The following is a 21,977-nucleotide window of genomic DNA, read 5'->3' on the forward strand; positions in this document are numbered from 1 at the left end:
CAACCCCCCAGCACAGGGGAAAATATAAAAAAGAACTAGCCGAGCTCATGCAACCACACAGTTTGCGGATCAAATTCCGTGAGAGCCTCCATCCACCACCAAGCCCAAAAAGCGCACAGCCGCCTCGATTCAACTCACGTCCCCGCAACAAGAACACCCAATTCAATCACCCTTTTACACGATCAAACACCAAAGTGGAATCAAAACCCAGAAACAAATTCCAGACCCCTCTCTGTTTCATTGCTGTTCTTCATCAATCGTAAGCGTTCCTGTTCTTATATCATGTAATAGCCTCGTGTTCTTGCTTTTTATTTTATGATTAGTCAAATTTCGATGACGAAAGAAACCGACCCTTTTCCACTAACCCACAAAAAGAGAAACAGTGAACTGAGCTTTTAAATTTTTTGCCATTTCTTGAGGATTATCATCATGTGGGTGTTTGGTATTTGTTGGTTATGAACTATTTTTTTATGCCCATTCAATCGGGTTCTTATATTAGTTTATTGTAATCCATATTGGGTGTATTTTTTTAAGAATATTCTTGGACGAATTACAGGTGCGATACAAAAGAGAAGCTAAGTGGTAGCTTTCTCCGTGTCGAAGCATTGCTTAGAATTTCTTGGACGGTTCAATCGGATTTTAATTCGCTTTTTTCTATCCATATTTCAACTGGATTTCTCGATTCCTCTGCGATTCGTTGATTAATCGATTCATAATTTGATATGTCTTTTGCTTCATCGTTGATTATCTCTCCCAACGTCGAAATTTCCCCATCGATCTTCGGGTTTCTTGATTCAGTTCGCGATGGATCCCAAATTCTCGATTCTTCTAGATTCTTCTCGCGAAATCGAGCGGCGAATTTGATGAACAAGAAACAGAAACGAGTGAATCACTCTCACTCTATAGAATTGAAATATCCAATTCTTTGTCAAGGTGGATATGGCTCTGTTATTGCAGCAAGTATGGTGGCGAATCCCGCCGGAGAAATGGCCGTCTCGGCGGAGGAGAAGGTGTATAACGTAGTTATGAAACAGGCTGCTCTGGTGAAACGGCAACTGAGAACCGCCGGAGAATTGGATGTCAAGCCGGATATTGTTCTTCCGGGGACTCTTAGCTTGTTGAATGAAGCTTATGATCGTTGTGGTGAAGTTTGTGCAGAGTATGCCAAGACATTTTATCTGGGTTAGCCTTTTTTTTGTTGACATTTCTCTAACCAAAATCTCTGTTAATTGGGTTCTTATCTGATTCGTGTTCTTATTGTTCTTAGGAACTATGTTGATGACTCCCGAGCGGCAAAAGGCTATTTGGGCAATTTATGGTAAGGGCTTTTCTTCTTTTCTGCTTTGACCGTCATCTATTTTGTGATATTCCACGTTGGTTTGGTTGGTTGAGGTGGATAACGAAACACCCTTTATAAGGGTGTGGAAACCTTTCCCTAAAACTCAAAGAAGACAATATCTGCTAGCGGTGGACTTAGGTCGTTACAAATGGTATTAGAGCCAGACACCGAGCAATATGCCAGCGAGGAGGCTATTCTCCAAAGGGGTAGATACGAGGCGGTGTGCCAGTAAAGACACTAGGCCTTGAAGGGAGTGGATTTGGTGGGAGTCCCACATCGATTGGAGAAAGGAACGAGTGTCAGCGAGGACGCTGGGCCCTGAAAGGGGGTGGATTGTGATATCCCACATTGGTTGAGGAGGAGAACGAAACACCCTTTATTAGGGTGTGAAAACCTTTTTCTAGCAAACAGTGTCTGCTAGCGGTGGGCTTGAGTCGTTACATAAGCATTATGATATCATTTCATCTCTAAAATCTGCAAGTTTCTGGCATACATTTTTTCCCATTTCTGAGCCATTGATTTGAGAGAAAACTTGCCTTTGTTCTTGGCATAAAGTATGGTGTAGGAGAACAGATGAACTGGTTGATGGGCCAAATGCTTCACACATAACACCTTCTGCATTGGACAGATGGGAGGCAAGGTTGGAAGATCTTTTCCAAGGGAGGCCATTTGATATGCTCGACGCAGCGTTAGCCGATACCCTTACTAAGTTTCCGGTTGATATTCAGGTTGGATATGGTTCGAGCTAACACTAATCATACTAAATCTTATACGTTCGTACTTCGTTTGTACTTGTTTTCATGGATGTAGTAGCCATGGTGTTTTTGGTTATCGAGCGGATTGAAGTCTAATAGGTTTTTGATATTTGCAGCCGTTCAAAGATATGATCGAAGGGATGAGGATGGATCTAAGGAAGTCGAGATACAAGAATTTCGACGAACTGTATCTATATTGTTATTATGTTGCTGGAACTGTTGGGTTGATGAGTGTTCCTGTCATGGGCGTTGCACCTGACTCACATGCAAGCACAGAGAGTGTGTATAATGCTGCTTTGGCGTTAGGCATTGCTAATCAGCTTACAAACATTCTTAGAGATGTTGGAGAAGAGTAAGTTCACTGCCCTTTAGTAGTGTACCTTAATGAAATTGGTTCATGTCTCAATTGTTGTCTTTCTAGTTGTCTAGTGTAGGTGTAAGCGTCGAAGTTTAAGAATTAACGACAAACTAAATAACTTAGATAGAATATGTAACGGTCTAAGCCCACCGCTAGCCACATTGTCCTCTTTAGGCTTTTTATTCAAGGACTTCAGTTAAGGTTTTAAAACGCGTCTATTAAGGAGAGGTTTCCACATGCTTTTAAGGAATGTTTCATTCCCTTTCCAATCGATGTAGGATCTCACAATCCACCTCCCTTGGGAGCCAGCGTACTCGTTGGCACACTGTTCAGTGTCTAGCTCTGATACCATTTGTAACAATCTAAGCCTTAACAAATATTGCTCTCTTTAGGCTTTTCCTTCGTTGGTTTCACTCAAGGTTTTAAAATGTGTCTACTAAAGAGAGGTTTCTACATCCTTCTAAGGAATGTTTCGTTCCCTTCCCAATTGATGAAGGATCTCACAATCCATCTCCCTTGGGAGCCAGCGTACTCGTTGGCACACTATTCGGTGTCTGACTCTGATACCATTTGTAACAATCCAAGTCCACTGTTAGCAGAAAATATTGCCCTCTTTAAGTCTTTCCTTCATGGGTTTCACTCAAGATTTTAAAATGCGTTTACTAGGAGAGGTTTCCACACCTTTATAAGGAATGTTTCGTTCCCTTCCCAATTGATGTAAGATCTCACAATCCATTTTCCCTTCAACGGCTTCTCTCAAAGTTTTAAAACACGTCTACTAGGGAGAGATTTCCACTCTTATAAAGAATATTTCGCTCTCTCCCCAACCGATATAGGATCTCACACAATACATCCAAACCACGGTATCCACCCAAATAACCTAGGGTCGAACAATTGTTTAAGGTGCACACAAACTAGTTAGAACACTCACGAATTTATGTCATCAGGTTTAAAAAGATGTTAGATTCAAACGATTCGTTTTATGTATTCTAAGACGAACGAAAAGACGTTATAACGAACAAAATGTGTATAAAGTGCTAGAAGAGGAAGAATATATCTACCACAAGACGAGCTAGCTCAAGCTGGACTATCAGACGAGGACATATTCGCCGGAAGAGTAACAGATAAATGGAGAACCTTCATGAAGAATCAAATTAAAAGAGCCAGATTGTTCTTCGATGAGGCCGAGAAAGGAGTGTTGGAGCTTAACAAAGCTAGCAGATGGCCAGTACGTTTCCCTTTTCGTCTTAAAATGATAGCTAGTTTTTGTAAGAACGTGTTACTCATGAACACTTTGTGGCATACAGGTGTGGGCTTCGTTGCTATTATATCGCCAAATCTTGGACGAGATTGAAGCAAATGACTACAACAACTTCACAAAGAGGGCATATGTGAGCAAAGCCAAGAAACTATTGGCTTTGCCAATGGCTTATGCAAGGTCTCTCCTTAGCCCTTAATGAACTCACATCACTATATACTCAACAAACACAATCAAAATTCAGCTATCTCCATGTTCTTAACTATACAATGCCTCTTCCTACTAGCCATAGTGTGTCTAATTTCATTTTTTGTTCTCGAGGAGGTGTATGATGGGTGTCGGATCTCGTTCGGGTGGAGATAGTTGAACCTTTTTAACCTCTTGATCGAGGGTACAACACTAACTTATTGATGGGTTTTGAATTTTTTGAGATGAAAAACGTGAAAAACAATCATAATTTTATCGGGATGGGAGAGGAATAACCTAACGATCTGATGTACACGTGACGGGACTTTAAAAGTAAATGGTGGATGTCCGTTCCATTAGTCTTTTCATTACCCTCTTTCTTTTTGTTTTCATTTCAAAATTAGCCAGGCAAGTTCTTAGCCCCATTGATTGAATGAACCTTATTTTAGGACTTTCGACTTTTATTCATTTTAGGCTTTGTACTTTTGAAACGTTTGTTATTGTCCCTGAACTTTTAAATATTGACTATTCTGGTCCCTTTATTTTTATTCTTCTCTTTTCCTCCCCTCCCTCTATTTCACGAATCCCTCGAGCCTCCACGTACTTTTCATGTCTAGAGCCGAGCTGTTTTCGCTTGTCGAAAATGGTTTCTACGCATCCCTATTGCGTCTCTCTCTACTTGTACAATCTCTTTCTGTTTTCACTTTCTCTAGTGTTCATACTTTGATACCATTCACGCGTTTTGCATGTGATTAATATATCACTAGAATTTCTACGTTTCCCTGTTGGGCCTCTCGTCATCATTCATGCGTTTTACATGTTATCAATAAATCCTCTCCGACACTAGTCATGTTTTCTTTAAATTCTCAGTTGTCACAACTTATAGTGAACGGTTTTAACATTCGTAATATGACCCACATCTTTAATAATATCGAATTTAAATATATACTCCGTTTCGATATTGGATTCAAGGGTTTGAAGAATTTGAAATGCTATTCAACAAGGTTTCATACCATTTTATGTGAGTTTATAAGGTAATAAATTAAGACCGTGTTGGAGTGAAAAAAATCTCATAAAACTCAAATATAAATCTCATAGCACATCACTAACATTATTTACAAACGACAAATATTCTTAATTTTCATAATAATTTTAAAATTATGGTAAGGTTGGATTGGATTGGATCGTAATCGGTTGAAGTGACAAAAAAAAAAAAATGTCAACCCACGAACTGACTCAAATTTTCGATTTTTTAAAAATTTAACTCAACTCAAACCGAAAGAAAAAATTAACCTAACAACCTTTTATGATTTACGTTGGATAGTTTGAGTTAGTTGGGTTCTCAGGTTATATGAATACCCCTAGTGGTAATCTAATCCAATTTTTTATTTTTTATTTTTCATTTTGGGTAATTTACTCAAATTTTTGTTACAAGAAAAAAGAAAAACAAAAAAGATTATTAACGTATAAAACATTTATTTATTTATTTTAAAACATTGAATTATAATATACATCTCCATTTTAATATATATTTTAAAAAAATTACATTCGAAAGATTTTTTTTTATATTATTAATTAATAATAAGTTAAATTAAAATTAATTAAAATAAACTCATCTCATCTTTTCGTTAGTTAAATATAGAATAAATCGAAACCGTACACGTGTCATGAGATTTGTAAAACCTAAAATGCGATTTTAGGGTTTGGAAGCCGACATTCTCGTCTCTCTGCTTCTATATATAAGTTTCTTAATCTTTATCTTCATCATAAACAATCGTCTTCTTCCTACGGCCATTCTTCTCTGCATAGTATTAGGGTTTTGATTCATAGCGTGTAGTCCTTTTCCATTTCTTCGTAGTGGATTTATTGGCGTCGAATACTGATTACGAGCAACCGCGAGACTTCGTTTCATAATCGGCTGCTTCGTATGAGCCGACGCGATAACTGTTCCAATTCTGTGAACTGCAGAGGTTTTCATGGCTTCTTTATGAAGCTAGCCGCTGAATTGCAGTTTTGGATAAATTTAAAGCCACTATTGATTTATATGGTTATGTGATTACATGTTTTCGTTGTATGAAATGTATGATTATTTATCGAAGATGGAATTGATGACACTTTCCCCAAATGATCGACGCCGATTATACTATGCTGGTGTGTGTTTACCACACTCTTGTCTGATCCATCTTCCTCGATCTTGATTGAATTGATTTTCTCCATTTATTTTTCCCTTGGCTTCTGTTGTTTAGTTATTTCAATGCTTAGAAACAACTGCTGTTGATCTTCAATTCTAATGCTATTTTTACCGGTAATTGAGCGCATATAGATGTTTGTTTTTGGTTCGAATGAAGTTGGATGTGATGATACTTTCCCCAAATGATCGACGCTGATTATACTATGCTGGTGTCTATATCACATTCTGTCTGATCCATCTTCTTCGATTTGATTTAGTTGTTTTCTCTTCCCTGGAGTATCCGTTGCTTAAATTTTATTTTCTCATTGATTATTTTGACATGAAACGTCTGTTTTCAAGTGATAATAGTTGCATACGTGCTCTGAAGATGGAAGTGACGATACTTTCCCCAAACGATCGACGCTGATTATACTTTGCTGGTGCTCTTAGCACTTTGAATCTGATCCATCTTCCAGCATATCCGTTTATGTTCTTTAAAATCAGAATTAAGAAGATCCTCTTTTAGTTTATATATATTAACGTCTTTCGCTTTGTGAGTCTAGAATTGAGGTGGTATTAATTGTAATAGTTCATTATCTAGACTGCTTGTGATCAATTTCCTTCCGGATTAATGCGCAACAATTTCCAGCCTGGTAGAAGTTTTTAGACCTCGATGAATTTATGGAATCAATTACTACCTACCTGTTTCTGAGTATTAAAAAGTGTTTTGTTAATATTCATTCAAATGATATTGTTCCTGTTTACAGCGAATTGCTATTTGGACATGAGATTTACGGTCATATTTGTTTAACAGTTCGATTGTGACTTTCACATCCATCTCACAACGTATGAATGTTCTACATTGAGTACAATTTTTCAAGGAAGGGCTTGGAGTAACCGCAATATTCATTCATTCTTTTGTAGTTCCCTGCGTTATGGATGCTATCTGCATACCTTAAATGTATATCCTCCATCGTCGACATGATTAATTACTTTACTGTAGTTTATTTCCAAAATTTTATGCCAGTTCTTTATTTTCTCATAATTTTGTATGTTCACTTGTTACCTACTTTTTAATTTATATGCATCGTTATGTGCGTATTTATTTGTATACCTTCACATATGATTATTACATTTTAGGGATGAATCAAAATGATAATGTGTTTGGGTAGAGGGTAAGAATGTGGGGCCTTTTGTATGGATTGTGCATTAACCCCGCAAGGACTCAATGGATTGTGCATTATTTTAAATTTTTTAAAAATTTAAAATTGTATGTGCCTTTTGTATCTTATACTATAATATAAAATTGGCCCATTGTACAATATTATATATAAAAGAAATGAAAAGATACCGTAAATCCATTTGCTTCACTTTGCACATAGCTTTTTGCGTAGTGGAATGTCTTTTCAAAATGAAATTCTCATTCAAAATTGTTTATAAGTCCTGCAAGATATCTTGTTCATCTCCAATTTGAAATTCTCTAAGAATCTCCTCTTTTTTTTGTTCTAGGTTCTTTGATTACTTCAATAAAACAAAAACTATGATGGGTAGCCGCATATTCTAATATATTCTATGTTTTAATTCCTCATTTTGATTATCATTTATTTTTATTTCTTAGTTTTGAGTTTAGTTTTTATTTATTTGCTATTTTTTTTAAATAAGATAGTTTTATCATTTTTAGAATTAGTTGATATAAGGAATTGATTACAACTTGATTATACTATAAATTATATAAATTACTATTTATTGATTGCAATTATCACAGGCCAAGATTAAAAATTATTACACTCATAATTCAACTTTCAATTTTTTTTCAAAAAAAATTTAAAAATTGATGTCTACACTCTCTTACATGCTTTTAGATTTTTTGTTTTTTTTTTTTTATTGATTAGTTCAAGACTAAATAATCACCACTAGAAATGGAAAGACTAAATAATTTTTGAAAGTAATAATATAAAATAAAATAAAATGTAACGTTTTCATTTTGTCTCATCTCTTTGGTTCTCATTGTCTAAACCTTAGGTACATTCATTGAATATGCTTTTTTTTTCCTTTTTATTTTCTTTTTTAAAAAAAGATTCCCACAATGGAATAATTAATATACTCTTATTGTATGGCTATAGAAAAAAAAGTTATTGACATAATAATAATTTTCATAAATTAAAATATTATTCTGGTCGTTCTATATGTATTTCTTTCTATTTTAGTTTATTACCTATTTGACTATTTTATTAGGGTCGTTAATAGTGAATTTTTTTTATGGCTAATTACTTAAACTAAATTACCCACCAACCTCAAAATCAAAAAAATAATTTAAATTCTAAAAATTTAGAACATATCAATATGAGAAGTGGATTTCATTTGAGTTTAGGGTTTGCTTTCCACTCTTTGATGGGAATACAATTCTTGGTTTGGTGAAAGACACTAAATCTTGGAATAAAGTATAGGCTTTTTTATTTTTTATTTTTTATTTAAAAAAAACGAAAGATAAAAAGAATTTTAGGTTACTTTTGTAAGTAATTATTTCAAAACTTGTAAATGATTGAAGTTTTGTTCCTAAAAAGTACATTGTGCGACAAATTTCTTACAAACATATTCCGTACAAAATTTGTTAGAAATGTATATGTTCACGGGGTGGGGACGAGAAGTCTTCCCCGTTCCTTTCTCCGCCTTCTATTTCAATCCATTTTAACGAAATTCTCCATTTATTTTTGTGGAGATTCCCCATCTGGAATATAATCTCCGCCCCTAGTCCCATTTAGCTAACAAAGAAGAATCTCCATCCACTCTCTTCCCATTTTCCACCCTATTCGGGTTAAACTTCAAATGTGGACCGAAAATGCTGTCAACATACATATAGTAATGAACCCAGGTCGGTAAAGGCGAATCACTTCAAATGTAGATGTGAGATTTCTTTTAGTTCATATCTTTCGACCGAAACTACATTGCCTAGCAACTAATCCTCAAAACAAATGGTATAAAAATGTAGGAGAAACAAGGAAAGATGGTTGAAATAGAATGGGTTTGCATCAGTGAATGCAAGTAAAGAATAATGAATTAACATGAAACAAAACAATACGATTGCGTGAGAGAAAAGGGCATCTTCACACCCACAAATAATTCTTTCCCCTTTTTCCAAGAATGTTCTTCCTCCTTGTCTTCAACTCAAAAAGGCACCCATTTGGGGCCTCCTATAAATGCCCCATGGCTTGACCTCTTCTTGCATATCTTGCTGATCATCATCATATCATGGCTTCTTCAATGGTGAATGGCAATGCCAACGGTGGTGCTAAGTTGATTGCTGATGGGATGCCGGAGGCCTTGAGGCAAAGCCATAACTATATGAAGAGATGCTTTGGGAAGTTTGTGGAGAAGGGGAATAGGAGCTTGAAGGTCAAGCAATTGATCGAGGAGATGGAGCTTGTCGTTGAGGATAAGACCGAGAGGAATAGGGCCATGGAGGGCGTGCTCAGTCTTATGCTCACTTCTACTCAGGTTCGTCTAATCAATCTCTCTCTTCATGTTCAGTAAAAATACCCCTAAACTTTGCACTTTGTCTCAAAAGTTTCTTAAACTTTCAAAAGTATTCCAAAAATTAATACTTAGTAAAAATATCATTCAACTTTGCACTTTGTCTCATGAGTTTAAAAAATACCCCTGAACTTTAAAAAGTTTCGTTAATACCCTTTCGAGATTGGTAAAATTATCCTTGAACTTTGCACTTTTATCTCAAGAGTACCTTTAAACTTTAAAAAATATTCCCAAAATACCCCTGAACTTTAATTTTTTTTTGTTAATACCATTGAACTTTGCAAGTTGTCTCAAAAATACCCTTAAACTTTCAAAAATATTGTAAAAATACTCCTGAACTTTAAAAAGTTTCATTAATACCCTTCCGGGATTAGTAAAAATACTCTTAAACTTTGCACTTTATCCTAAAAGTACCCTATTTAAAAAATACCCCGAAACTTTAAAAAGTTTCATTAGTACCCTTCAAGGGAATTTTCATTAATTTACCCTAATTTTTAACGACATGCATTGTTGTCATGCATAGGTAGCAATAGCCATTCCTCCGTATGTTGCATTTGCCATACGACCAGAACCGGGATGTTGGGAATTCGTTGAAGTCAACTCTCTCGATCTCTCGGTCAAATCTCTCACTCCAGCTGAATTTCTCAAGTTAAAGGAGACGATTTATGACGAAGAATGGTACGAAAACGTGCTTATTATTACTAAGTTTCTTGTTTTAAACGTCTAAGTATATGGATTATGTTGTAGGGCAAGTGATGAAAATGCATTGGAAGTGGATTTTGGAGCCATTGAATTCACAACTCCTCACTTAACCATTCCCTCATCAATTGGAGAAGGCCTTAGTTATACCACAAAGTTCCTCACCTCAAAGCTTAGTGGAAAGTTGGAAAATTCACAACCTCTTGTGGATTACTTGTTGTCCCTTGATTATCAAGGAGAGGTACGTTAAATTCGCGTTTTTGAAAATCGTGCTCGTTTTTTCGTATTTTTTCTCATATGGGTGTTAAAAAAAATTGATGATTCAAAAAACCCATCAATCGATTCGATTCAACAGGTACGTATCTGTTGGGTCTAGAGAATGTCTCAACCCGACCCAATTCAACCTAACCCACAAACACCCTTATTCTTTCATCTTTCTCTCTAACGGTGAAATTAATTTGTGTTACAGAAACTTATGATAAACGAGACTCTGAACACAGCTTCCAAGCTCCAAATGGCACTAATTCTCGCTGATATTTTCCTCTCCGTACTTCCTCCCGACACCCCTTACGAAAACTTCTATCTCAAGTGAGTAACCCTAATCACTTTCGGTTAAGAATCTATCCTAACCCATTAGCTCAACTTATCGAGAACATTAATTAGTCGTAAGTTTGAATTCTCGTAAAGTTATTTTCTTCTTAACTTCATGTCTAAGAAAAATATTCGAGAACGAGATATCATTCCGAATATATACCTTATACTAACTCTAAAAAATTTAACGTTACGAGTTCAATATTAACTAATTTATGTGTTCCGCTCCCTCGTGACGGGAATCAGATTCAAGCAATGGGGCTTTGAGAGAGGATGGGGAGAGTGTGCAGGAAGAGTAAAGGAAACCATAAGATGTTTGTCTGAAATATTCCAAGCTTATGATCCAATCCAAATGGAGAAGTTCTTCAGTAGACTTCCTAATCTTTTCAATGTTGTCATTTTGTCTCCTCATGGATACTTTGGTCAAGCTGATGTTCTTGGTTTGCCCGATACCGGAGGCCAGGTATGAGTGTTCGTCGATCTCGGGATCGAATAGATATCGTTTTCTAAAACCATATGGTATCGTAATCATAAGAGAGTATTCATACGATCGACGTTTGTGTGATTGTCTAGGTTGTGTACATTCTTGATCAAGTTAAAGCTATGGAAGAAGAACTTGTTCTTAGAATTAAGCAACAAGGCCTCGATTTCAAGCCTCAAATTATTATCGTAAGTGTTCGATAAAAATAATACGATGATACTATGTTAAATTACCGCTAAACTTAAAAGTTTGTGTATGCAGATTACGAGACTTATACCGGATGCTAAGGGGACTAAGTGCAACCAAGAAATAGAACCTGTTCTGGGCACTAATTACTCCAAGATTGTAAGGGTGCCCTTTAGGACTGAAAAGGGTATCCTTCGTCGTTGGGTTTCTCGTTTCGACATTTACCCTTTTCTCGAGAAGTTCGCGCAGGTAGATTCTAAACATTATTTGGATCTAGGTTATGTTGACATATGATCTTTTGTAACAGCCCAAATCCACTGTTAGTAGATATTGTCCTCTTTGGGTTTTTCCTTTCGGGTTTCTCCTCAAGGTTTTTATAATACATCTAATAGGGAGAGATTTCCACCCCCTTATAAAGAATGCTTCGTTCCCTTCTCCAACTGATGTGGGATCTCATAATTCACCATCCTTTGGGGCTCAACGTCCTTGCTAGCACTCATTCCTCTCTCCAATTGATGCAGCTAGCAAGGACACTGGGCCCCGAATGAGGATGGATTGTGAGATCCCACATCGGTTGGAGAGGAGAATAAAACATTATTTATAAGGGTGTGAAGACCTCTTCCTGGAATGTGACATCTCACATTGATTAGAGAGAGGAACGAGTGCCAGCGAGGACATTTGGCCTCAAATAAGGGACATTTGGCCTCAAATAAGGGTAGATAGGACATTGGACTCTAACACGTGTTTCCTTCTCCAACCGGTGTGGGGTCTCACAATCCATCCTCCTTCGGAGCCCAGCGTCCTCGCTGGTATTCATTCTCTCTCTAATCGATGTGATATCCCACATCGGTTGGAGAGAGGAACGAGTGTCAGCAAGGACACTGGGCCCCAAAGAAGGGTGGATTGCGAGATCACACATTGGTTGGAGAGGGAAACAAAACATTCTTCATAAGCGTACAAAAACCAAAATTAAAACCTTGAGAGGAAATCCAGAAGGAAAAGCTCAAAGAGAACAATATCTACAAACAGTGAGCTTGAGCGGTTACACATTCATTAACTATTTCTTCGTTCCATAGCATAGTCCAAACAAAAACATGGACGCGTCAGTAACCCAAAAACAAAATCTTTATCAAACGAACGGAAAATCTTGATCTAACACGCGTTCGTTTCGTTTTGTTTTGTACTAGGATGCCACTACCAAAGTACTAGAACTGATGGAAGCAAAGCCAGATCTAATCATTGGAAACTACACTGATGGGAATCTAGTGGCATCACTCATGGCCAGCAAACTAGGAGTAACTCAAGTATTAAACTTCTTCATTTGCTCTCTTAGATATATATCTAAACGCTAATATCGCAAAAATTTGACTAAGTATGGAAACTAAAAACAGGGCACCATTGCACATGCCTTGGAGAAAACAAAGTATGAAGATTCAGATCTTAAGTGGAAGGAATTGGACTCTAAATATCACTTTTCATGTCAGTTTACAGCTGATATTCTTGCTATGAATGCCACTGATTTTGTGATAGCAAGCACATTCCAAGAGATAGCGGGAAGGTCGGTAAAAACGAAGCGAACGTTCGATGATTACGAGCATGTTTAGAATGACTTTCTACGTGCTTAAAACTTTTTCTTTCATGGTTTTAGCAAGGAGAAGCCGGGGCAATATGAAAGCCACGAGGCGTTTACGCTTCCGGGACTATGTCGAATCGTGTCGGGAATCAATGTATTTGATCCTAAGTTCAACATTGCAGCACCTGGAGCGGATCAATCAGTCTATTTTCCTAACACGGCGAAAGAACAACGATTCGTGTCGTTTCAACCCGCGATTGAGGAACTTCTTTTTAGTAAAATTGAGAACAATGAACATATGTGAGTGTTTTTTTTTCATGGTTTTTGACATGTTTTACATTTTTGGAATATGAACCATTGTTCTGTTTTTTCATCAAACAGAGGATATCTAGCTGATCGGACAAAGCCGATTGTCTTTTCGATGGCACGGCTCGATATCGTCAAGAACATCACCGGGTTGGTCGAATGGTTTGGGAAGAATGAAAAGCTGAGAAATTTGGTGAATCTTGTAGTGGTTGGTGGATTCTTTGATCCTTCAAAATCAAAAGATAGAGAAGAAATTGCAGTGATAAGAAAAATGCATGAATTGATTGACAAATACCAACTCAAAGGTCATATCAGGTGGATAGCAGCACAGACCGATCGACGTCGTAACGGGGAACTATACCGATGCATCGCCGACACGAAAGGAGCGTTCGTGCAGCCTGCTCTGTATGAAGCTTTTGGTCTCACAGTCATTGAGGCAATGAATTGTGGCTTACCAACTTTTGCTACAAACCAAGGTGGTCCAGCTGAGATCATAGTTGATGGCATCTCTGGCTTCCATATTGACCCGAACAATGGCGATGAATCGAGCCGAAAGATCGCTAACTTCTTCGAGAAGTGCAAGAAGGATCAATCGTACTGGAACGAGATTTCGAACCGGGGTTTGCAACGGATCGATGAATGGTAATCACAAGAACTAAAAATTGTTACCATGTTCTTGAACTTGATATTGAACTTTGATGATGTTGTGTTTTGGTAGCTATACTTGGAAAATATATGCAAAGAAGGTGCTGAATATGGGTAGCACTTACACTTTTTGGAGGCAATTGAATAAGGACCAAAAGAAGGCAAAGGAAAGATACATTCAACTGTTCTATAATCTGCTTTTCAAGAACTTGGTATGTTTTTTTGGTGCAATTTTTGCTTATAATCGTAACCGATTAAGCCGACTGCTAGTAGATATTGTCTGTTTTGGCTCGTTACGTGTTGTTGTTAGTCTCACGGTTTTAAAATGCGTCTATTAGGGAGAGGTTCATACTCCTTTATAAGGAATGCTTTTCGTTCTCCTCTCCAACTGATGTAGGATCTCACAATCCACATCTTTTGGGGACCCAATGTCCTCGCTAGCACACTGCCCGGTGTCTAGCTTTGATACCATTTGTAACAGCTCAAGTTTACTGCTAGTAGATATTGTATGTTTTGGTCTGTTATGTATCACTCTCAGCCTTATGGTTTTAGAAGGGTGTGGAGACCTCTCTCCCCTATAGACGTGTTTTAAAGCTGAGGCTGATGAAGATACGTAACGAGTCAAAGTGGACAATATCTACTAGCGGTGGGTTTCGGTTATAACAAATGGTATCAGAGCTAGATGGAGGATGTTGGGCCTTGAAGGGGGTGGATTGTGAGATCCCACATTGTTTGGAGAGAGGAACGAATCATTCTTTAAAAGGGTGTGGAAACCTCTCCCTAGTAGACGTGTTTTAAAATTGTAAAACTGACGGTGATACACAACGGGCCAAAGTGGACAATATCTGCTAGTGGTGGGATTGGGTTGTAACAAATGGTATTAGAGCCAGACATCGGGCGGTGTGCCAACGAGAACGTTGGGCTCTAAAGGGGGTAGATTGTGAGATTTCACATCGATTGGAGAGGGGAATGAAGCATTCCTTAAAAGGGTTTGGAAACCTCTCCCTAGTAGACATGTTTTAGAATCGTGAAACTGACAGCGATATGTAACGGGCTTAAGCAAACAATATCTATTAGCGGTAGGCTTGAGTTATAAAAATTGGTATCAGAGCTAGACACCGAACGATGTGTTAGCAAGGACGCTAGGCCCCAAAGGAGGGTAGATTGTGAGATCCCACATAAGTTGGAGAGGGGAACCAAGCATTCCTTATAAGGGGGTGGAAACCTCTCCCTAGTAGACATGTTCTAAAATCGTGAAGCTGACAGTAATACGTAACGGATTAAAGCAGACAATATCTGTTAACAGTAAACTTAGGACTCTTACAATAATCTCGAACATACATAACCCCTTTTCATCATTCTCCAAGTTACGAGCTTTTTCATTGGCATCTTAGGTGAAGACCGTGCCGATCGCCGTCGACGAACCTCCACAGCCTGCAAAACCACAGCTACCCCAAAAGTAAGCAACACCAACACACATGACATATAATCTTGAATATGAATGAAGAAAAGTAGTCAGTGATATTTGATTTTCTTTTGCAGCTCGAAGCGCACGCAATCTCGGGTTCAAAAGTAAGAATATCGGTTCGAGATCGGTTTGTCGTTTTTAAACTTTCACGTTCGGATGTTGATGAAATAAACTCAGAATTTGAATTATGTTACGTTCAGGTTTTTTGGAGCAGAAAAAGGTGTAAGCTAAGCAAGAAAGCTTTTTTCAGAGTGTTTCCTTTCTACATATAATATGTATTCTCAAGCAATCATAATGTATCCCTTTTCCTTATTATATTGAACAACACAATAATTTCAATCTTCTATGGTTAATTCGAGTATAGCTCGTATTGTAGCTCGTATTGCTCTAAGGGTCGATGGGTCTATTTCACCATTGTAATTGTTGAACTAATGAAAGGTGGTTTAGTTTACACCTACGACACGTTTTTTTAAACGTGATTCTTATTCATTTAGGGTATTTCAAAATTTAATGAGTCGTTTTACTATGATATATGAAGTGCTAGTCTTTTCAATATATAAAGATTTTCATTTAACTTGCAGAAACTCGCTTTGAAAGGCTCGGGAATTCCCACCACTAAAAAAATCTTTGAAATTACTATTTTTTTTTTTATAAAAAAATATTTACCTCCGAAAACCTTATTCTCACGAATTTCTCGTGGAGAATCTCCACCCTGATTCCCGCAAAAATAAATAGAAAATTTTATGGAGACGAAGATTAAAATAGGAGGTGGGGACATAAACAGGGACTGTGATGGTTGTGAGGAGAACAAACCGTTATTTACAAAGGCGTGGAAATAAACCACTATTTATAAAGGCGTGGAAATAAACCACTATTTATAAAGGCGTGGAAACCTTCCCCCAACAGACGCGTTTTAAAGCCTTGAGGGAAAGCTCGAAAGGAAAAGCTCAAATAAGACAATATCTGCTAGTGGTGGATCTGGGCCGTTACAAATGGTTTTAGAGCCAGACATCGGACGATGTGCCAGCCTTCTCTCTGTTCCCCAAAGGGGGTAGACACGAGGCGGTGTGCCAGTAAGAACGCTGGCTGCCCAAAGAAGGGTAGATTGTGATGTCCCACATTGGTCGGGAGGAGAACAAACCATCATTTATAAGGGCTCCCTTGAAGGAAAGCCCGAGAGGGAAACCCCAAAGAGGACAATATCTACTAGCGGTGGATTTGGGCCGTTACAAGGATGGAAGAGGAAAGCCTAAAGAGGACAATATCTAATAGCGGTGGATCTGGACCGTTACAGGGATGGAAAAAAGACTTCTCCATTCCTCAGTGAAATAAATAATTAATATTATTAGTATAATTTGGCCAAACAAATGGAACAAACAGCCAATGAAGCAATGCTAAAGAAAATCAATGTGTTCTTCAAAATCATGTTCAAAGCTTCTCCCTTCTTTGATCTGTGTTCTTCATCTTCATTCAACACAACCTCAACAACTGAACCCATTTTCCTTGTTAACTTACTCCATGTCTTTTTCAGACACGACCCACTTAACAACAACCTGCTGCCTGTCTTTTGAGCTGTCCTTTCATGGCGGCTACTCAAATTTGGCGCCACCAAACACCTCAAGCTTTGGACTTTAACCGTCTCTGAAGGCATTGTTTGGTGGAACAACGTCTCAGCTGCTTGTCTTGTTGACATCAATAGCCCATGGTTTACTTTCATTTCTTCCACCACCTCCAAACTTTGGGACCTCAAATGGTTCGCCGACGTGCCCGATCCTTCCACGACGTAGTTGTCGGGATTCATGGGTTGATCTGTTGTTTACGTTAATGGGTTATGGTAAATTTAATCTCGTTTCGTTCGATTAGTTTAATTGTGTGTATTGTATGTTACCTTGAAGGTGGTTTTGATGATCTTCAATTTGGAAGTTTGAAATGTTGTGTATGGGAATTAGCTTTGAATCTTCCATGCAATTCTGTCCAAAACATGTATGAATGTGTTAAAGATTACGAGTGTTCGTGAGTTGGGTCGAGTCAGGTTTTGACATTTTTTTACAACCAACCCACTAACCCAGTTGTTCGGGTTGTGAATTTTTCATGGTATTTTTTTTTTTGTCAGCTTTTAAATGTTTTAAACTCGAGAAATAAGAAAATAAAAATAGAATGAAAATGTTTATACCTTATCGAGATCTTTGTTAGAAATTCCGACCCATCTCAAATTCTCGTCTCCGACATTGCCAACGTCTATACACTTAGAATATGGATCCTCCCAAAAGCTCTCCACATCAAATCTTGCTATAGAATTCCAATCTTCAAACCCATCTTTGGTATCCATGAAAGTGAAGTCCTCCTTAGAACAAGCATAAGCATTGCCAATCCCTCCATCCCAAGATTGGTTGGCCGACGCCTCGCTCGAGCCGCCGTCGAGCATGGTGGGATTCGTCGGGATCGACGTCTTGAAGTGATCGGAGTAGCCGGGGTGAGGGAAGTCCTCCACCTCCAATGGTGGCAAAGTGAAACGGTGTTGTAACCTTGCACATTCTAAAGCTATGTCCACCTATTCCAAATCATATGTTTGAAGTAAAATGAAGAATGAAATCGAAAACATTTGAGCATGAACGAGCACGACCTATGATATCAATCGATCGGCTAAACAAATTTTGAGTCGAGTTCAATTACTATTAAACCTAAAAACTTCAAGTCGAAGAATTTAATGAAGAACTTTGACCTAAATGAATGCTCACCTTGGAAGGAGGGTATGGAATATTTGCATAACTTGGGAATAAAGTGGCTGAATTAAAGGCTTCTTGAGATAAGAATTGAGACCAGGAACTCTCGGGTTCTTCACATCTTCCTTCCGAGTAAAGTTCGGAAGATTGGGCACTGTTAATGAACTGGTTTGAAGATGAGGTAATGTTGCAATACGGATGATTATGTTCTATTTTCGGTGCTATTATCGTGTTTTTCTTGAACACACGACAAAGTGCATATGCATCCTGATCATAAGACAAATTAAACAGAACGTTAATTAAATCACGTTTAATCTCACAAACTTAAACGAATTGATTATGACCCACAAAAGTTTAGAGAGAAACCTGCAAGCCAGAACAAGCAACTTCGATTTCTCGGTCATCTAGACGATATTCATGCATGACCCAATTAGTACGAGCGCCGTGCGGGGCTCGACCACGATAGTAAACTAGGGTTTTCTTCATCCCCACAGCTCTCGACTCGGAATTCACTTTCCTATCTTTGCCTGTAGCTTTCCAATATCCAGCTTTGGTTGCTCGATTAGTTCTTGACCCGTTTGGATACTTTCTATCTCGAGGGCTGAAGAAGTACCATTCGAGATCCTTGCTCGGAAGCAACGACTTCCCTAAACAATAATTCGAAAAAGAGAAGGAACACTTTCTTTAATAAAGCTAATGCCCACCACAAACAAAATTGACCATAATAAAGCAAAATCATTCTTATTTTACCCTCAATTCCTCTTTTCTATATATTCTCTCTTTTACCTAATCACTAATCATAAACAAAGAAGAACGGGTAAATCACTCCTCTATCTGAATCCTTTGATTTGTTCGAGAAAATAGTGTATCCACTGATCGTCGAACTGGATATTGTCTCTACTTATACATTCAGAACCTCTCCATATTCAACGTGGAAAGCCGAAAAGGGAAAGAAGAGAAAACCCGAAAGAGTAAAAGTTAAACGAATTCATAGAGCTCACGAATACCTGGTAAATCCCACGGCTCACATTTGTAAAGATCGACTTCAGCGATGACCTCGAGCTCGATCTCCCGACCATTGATCTTGCGTTTGAGATAGTACGCAACGAGTTCTTCGTCGGTCGGGTGGAATCGGAAGCCGGGAGGCAATGAAACAGGAGCCATGACACACAAAACCCTACAAAAACATGCATACACACATAAATACCATATGGGTCAGCAATGATACTAAGAAACAAGAAAAGTGTAGAAAAGAGAAACCTTTGGAGATTGAAAAAATAAAGAGAGTTTGAGAAGAAGAAGAAGAAGGTGGGAGGTTGGGATTGGATATGAAGAGTTTTGTTATGAGTGTTTGTATGGAAATTATCCCAAGCTTCGTAGCTGTTCTTTCTTGGATTCGGATCCACATGTTTATGTCTGGTTGTTTGTTTTGTGTCGTACAAGGAACATCCAAACCACCTTACCTTAATAATGTCTCTTTCACATCCCAAAATTGCTCTGCTTTTTTTGTTCGTTTTTTTTCCCCTTCTTTTGACCATGTTTTCTTTCTTTCTTTCTTTTTTTTTTTTTTTTATCAACCTTAGCCTAGCTAGACCATACTAGTCCTATGATTCGACTACTACAGTCGAGTATAGTTGCGGTTTAGTCCATGTCATTTAGGGTTGTTTTAGTGGTCGGTTACAGTTGGCTACGACTGTTCAACTTGTCGGTTTCTTGTATTTGACGACTAATTGTCTTGTGGGTATATGTTAAATTAGTGGATGCATGCGACATACAATAGATTGTTAGATGATGAAAGTCCCACGTCGGCTAATTTAGGGAATGATCATGGGTTTATAATCAAAGAATACTCTCTCCATTCTCTCCATTCGTATGAGGCATTTTGAGGAAGCCCAAAGTAAAGCCACGAGAGCTTATGCTCAAAGTGAACAATATCATACCATTGTGGAGGGTCGTGTTCATCTAACATAGATAACGTGTATGACTATTGGCTAAGCGTGAGAGGCTAAGAGACATATATATGGACGAAATAATTTTTAAAATAGTATTTATAATTTATTTATTTTTTAATATTCGATAGGTTTGAGCGATTGGTATTTTCATTTATTTTATTAAAAGAAAAATAATGTTTAATTTTTAAATTTTTAAAATTTTTTTTTTATTAGAAAAAGGGAAGAATAAGAACTTGAGAGGGAAAAGATCGGCGAGTAATGGGAGATGGTGGGGACCATGTGGGGCCAGCTTTGTCCACGTGAATAGCCACGTGGAAAAATAGGATGACGTGGACGTTATAAGGTTAGGTTTGGTGGGGACATGGAAATGTTCCAAATTTCTCTAAATCAATAATGCTTTTCCTTTTGATGAATCAACCTTTTGGTGCTTTTCCTCTTTTACTCATTTTCTTCTATTTTTTTTTAATTTCTTTTGTGTAATAATTAAACTTATGAATTCTTTTTTAAAAAAAATTAAAAATTTTAAAATTTAAACTCGATACCTTAACCGATTGAATTAATGTTCTACTTGACAAATTATTATTTTAGTATAAAAAAACCGTTAAAAAATCAATAAACTTTTACGAAAATAACAATTTAGTATATATATATATATATATATATATATATATATATATATATATATATATATATATATATATATATATATAATTTCGATTAAAAAAACTTAAGATATCCAATGTAGATCGAGCATGCTTTATTTTTTAAGGAAGCCAAAGAATCTATAGTGACGTTTAGACCTATGCCGTAGGTAGGTGTGTGAACTAAAAATAAAACTAATGATCTTATTATAAAGAGGAATAAAAAAAATTAAAAATATTCAAATTTAAACGTTATGGCAAAAATGAATATCATGAATGCATACGAAAAAATTAGGTTCACTAGTACGAAATATTATGAATAAAAGAAAGCTCTATATCACTACTCGAGCTTAATAATATCAATATATTATAAGTAATAGTAAAGGGTGATTATTATTTGTATATAATTATTAGTATTATCGACAAAAATGTCAATTATATATTTTATATCGAGACAATCATATTTTTTTTTTCTTTTTTCGAGTTAAATTATTAGCATTCTCTTTTTTATATGAATTATTAAATGAATTTAGTGTTTGAAGAAATATTTATTAAAAATTGAAGTGGAATTTTGGAATGGATGGATAGATACATTGTCTTTAGATAATAATTATATTTTGATAAAAAGGTATAGAGAGGAAGTTTGGAATATTATTATTATTATTATATGTTTTATAATAAAGTTTGGAATATTATTATTTTATATTTTTAAAATAAAGTTTGGAATATTATTGTGTGCCTTATACATATACGTATATAGCCAATAAAAAAAATACATTAATTATGTAAATAATGTGAAACGGTTCGGTGCTACCACCGAAAGAAATCCTTGTTGCAGCTCCTTTTTTTTTATTTTTATTTTTCCATAATATTTATCACTAAATTAGGGAACCTTAGGGTAAAGGAAACCTTCTTGCTACTTATTATAAAATAATTATTCAAAAAGATAATTTTTTATTTTCAAGTATAAAAATGGAGACTAAATATATTATAGTTAGAGTTTTTAAAATAAAAATAAGTTACACGGGTTGAGTCAACGTAGACCTATTAAGTCATACATACCATATATCCTTGTTTAGGTAAGTAGTGAGCAAGTTATACTAAAATAATAATAA

General features: G+C 36.7%; 3 protein-coding genes, 1 long non-coding RNA gene and 3 other non-coding genes across 8 annotated transcripts; 6 read left to right on the plus strand and 1 right to left on the minus strand.

Moving 5' to 3' along the window:
• LOC111808910 (phytoene synthase, chloroplastic) lies at nucleotides 1-4,027 on the plus strand. Its single transcript, XM_023695146.2, has 7 exons — nucleotides 1-259; nucleotides 557-1,182; nucleotides 1,268-1,318; nucleotides 1,895-2,067; nucleotides 2,211-2,446; nucleotides 3,488-3,680; nucleotides 3,760-4,027. Exons 2-7 carry the CDS (start codon nucleotides 723-725, stop codon nucleotides 3,907-3,909), a joined length of 1,263 nt encoding a protein of 420 aa, XP_023550914.2. The 5' UTR covers nucleotides 1-259; nucleotides 557-722; the 3' UTR covers nucleotides 3,910-4,027.
• A 1,450-nt stretch (nucleotides 4,028-5,477) lies between these two features.
• Nucleotides 5,478-6,837, plus strand: LOC111809434 (uncharacterized). Its single transcript, XR_002817228.2, has 2 exons — nucleotides 5,478-5,866; nucleotides 6,427-6,837. It is a non-coding gene; the product is annotated as an uncharacterized LOC111809434 (long non-coding RNA).
• LOC111809471 (small nucleolar RNA Z103) lies at nucleotides 5,996-6,079 on the plus strand. The gene has a single exon (XR_002817241.1). It is a non-coding gene; the product is annotated as a small nucleolar RNA Z103 (small nucleolar RNA).
• Nucleotides 6,245-6,325, plus strand: LOC111809470 (small nucleolar RNA Z103). Its single transcript, XR_002817240.1, has one exon. It is a non-coding gene; the product is annotated as a small nucleolar RNA Z103 (small nucleolar RNA).
• Nucleotides 6,455-6,535, plus strand: LOC111809469 (small nucleolar RNA Z103). Its single transcript, XR_002817239.2, has one exon. It is a non-coding gene; the product is annotated as a small nucleolar RNA Z103 (small nucleolar RNA).
• Nucleotides 6,838-9,275: 2,438 nt separating the features above from the next.
• Nucleotides 9,276-15,885, plus strand: LOC111809443 (sucrose synthase 5). 2 transcript variants are annotated; one of them, XM_023695907.2, is made up of 15 exons: nucleotides 9,277-9,561; nucleotides 10,121-10,275; nucleotides 10,345-10,537; nucleotides 10,766-10,884; nucleotides 11,134-11,350; nucleotides 11,461-11,556; nucleotides 11,630-11,803; nucleotides 12,742-12,858; nucleotides 12,946-13,112; nucleotides 13,203-13,427; nucleotides 13,509-14,075; nucleotides 14,152-14,290; nucleotides 15,473-15,537; nucleotides 15,621-15,650; nucleotides 15,747-15,885. In XM_023695907.2, the coding sequence occupies exons 1-15, from the start codon at nucleotides 9,316-9,318 to the stop codon at nucleotides 15,775-15,777; spliced, it is 2,541 nt and encodes an 846-aa protein (XP_023551675.2). In that variant the 5' UTR covers nucleotides 9,277-9,315; the 3' UTR covers nucleotides 15,778-15,885. The 2 variants fall into 2 exon arrangements, with proteins under 2 accessions (XP_086972870.1, XP_023551675.2); XM_087116744.1 differs by lacking the exon at nucleotides 15,747-15,885 and having other exon boundaries at nucleotides 9,276-9,561; nucleotides 15,621-15,739.
• Nucleotides 15,886-16,872: 987 nt separating this feature from the next.
• LOC111809109 (NAC domain-containing protein 86) lies at nucleotides 16,873-19,676 on the minus strand. The gene is made up of 7 exons (XM_023695461.2): nucleotides 19,530-19,676; nucleotides 19,277-19,446; nucleotides 18,636-18,916; nucleotides 18,285-18,536; nucleotides 17,720-18,097; nucleotides 17,435-17,516; nucleotides 16,873-17,355 (listed from the first exon to the last, which is right to left on the minus strand). Exons 2-7 carry the CDS (start codon nucleotides 19,431-19,433, stop codon nucleotides 16,892-16,894), a joined length of 1,614 nt encoding a protein of 537 aa, XP_023551229.2. The 5' UTR covers nucleotides 19,434-19,446; nucleotides 19,530-19,676; the 3' UTR covers nucleotides 16,873-16,891.
• Between the last annotated feature and the right edge of the window lie 2,301 nt (nucleotides 19,677-21,977).

This window comes from Cucurbita pepo, chromosome 13 (genome assembly GCF_057944985.1).
Source record: "Cucurbita pepo subsp. pepo isolate OVF chromosome 13, ASM5794498v1, whole genome shotgun sequence".
NCBI lineage: Eukaryota > Viridiplantae > Streptophyta > Magnoliopsida > Cucurbitales > Cucurbitaceae > Cucurbita > Cucurbita pepo.

Coding starts and splice junctions, on each gene's coding strand:
- LOC111808910 (XM_023695146.2), top strand. CDS start 723: ATGTCTTTTGCTTCATCGTTGATTATCTCTCCCAACGTCGAAATTTCC. Junction 2,068..2,210: donor AGTTTCCGGTTGATATTCAG/GTTGGATATGGT, acceptor TGATATTTGCAG/CCGTTCAAAGATATGATCGA. Junction 2,447..3,487: donor CTTAGAGATGTTGGAGAAGA/GTAAGTTCACTG, acceptor ATGTGTATAAAG/TGCTAGAAGAGGAAGAATAT.
- LOC111809443 (XM_023695907.2), top strand. CDS start 9,316: ATGGCTTCTTCAATGGTGAATGGCAATGCCAACGGTGGTGCTAAGTTG. Junction 9,562..10,120: donor TTATGCTCACTTCTACTCAG/GTTCGTCTAATC, acceptor TGTCATGCATAG/GTAGCAATAGCCATTCCTCC. Junction 15,651..15,746: donor ACGCAATCTCGGGTTCAAAA/GTAAGAATATCG, acceptor TGTTACGTTCAG/GTTTTTTGGAGCAGAAAAAG.
- LOC111809109 (XM_023695461.2), bottom strand. CDS start 19,433: ATGGCTCCTGTTTCATTGCCTCCCGGCTTCCGATTCCACCCGACCGAC. Junction 18,917..19,276: donor TGAGCCGTGGGATTTACCAG/GTATTCGTGAGC, acceptor ATTATTGTTTAG/GGAAGTCGTTGCTTCCGAGC. Junction 18,537..18,635: donor TTGCTTGTTCTGGCTTGCAG/GTTTCTCTCTAA, acceptor TCTTATGATCAG/GATGCATATGCACTTTGTCG.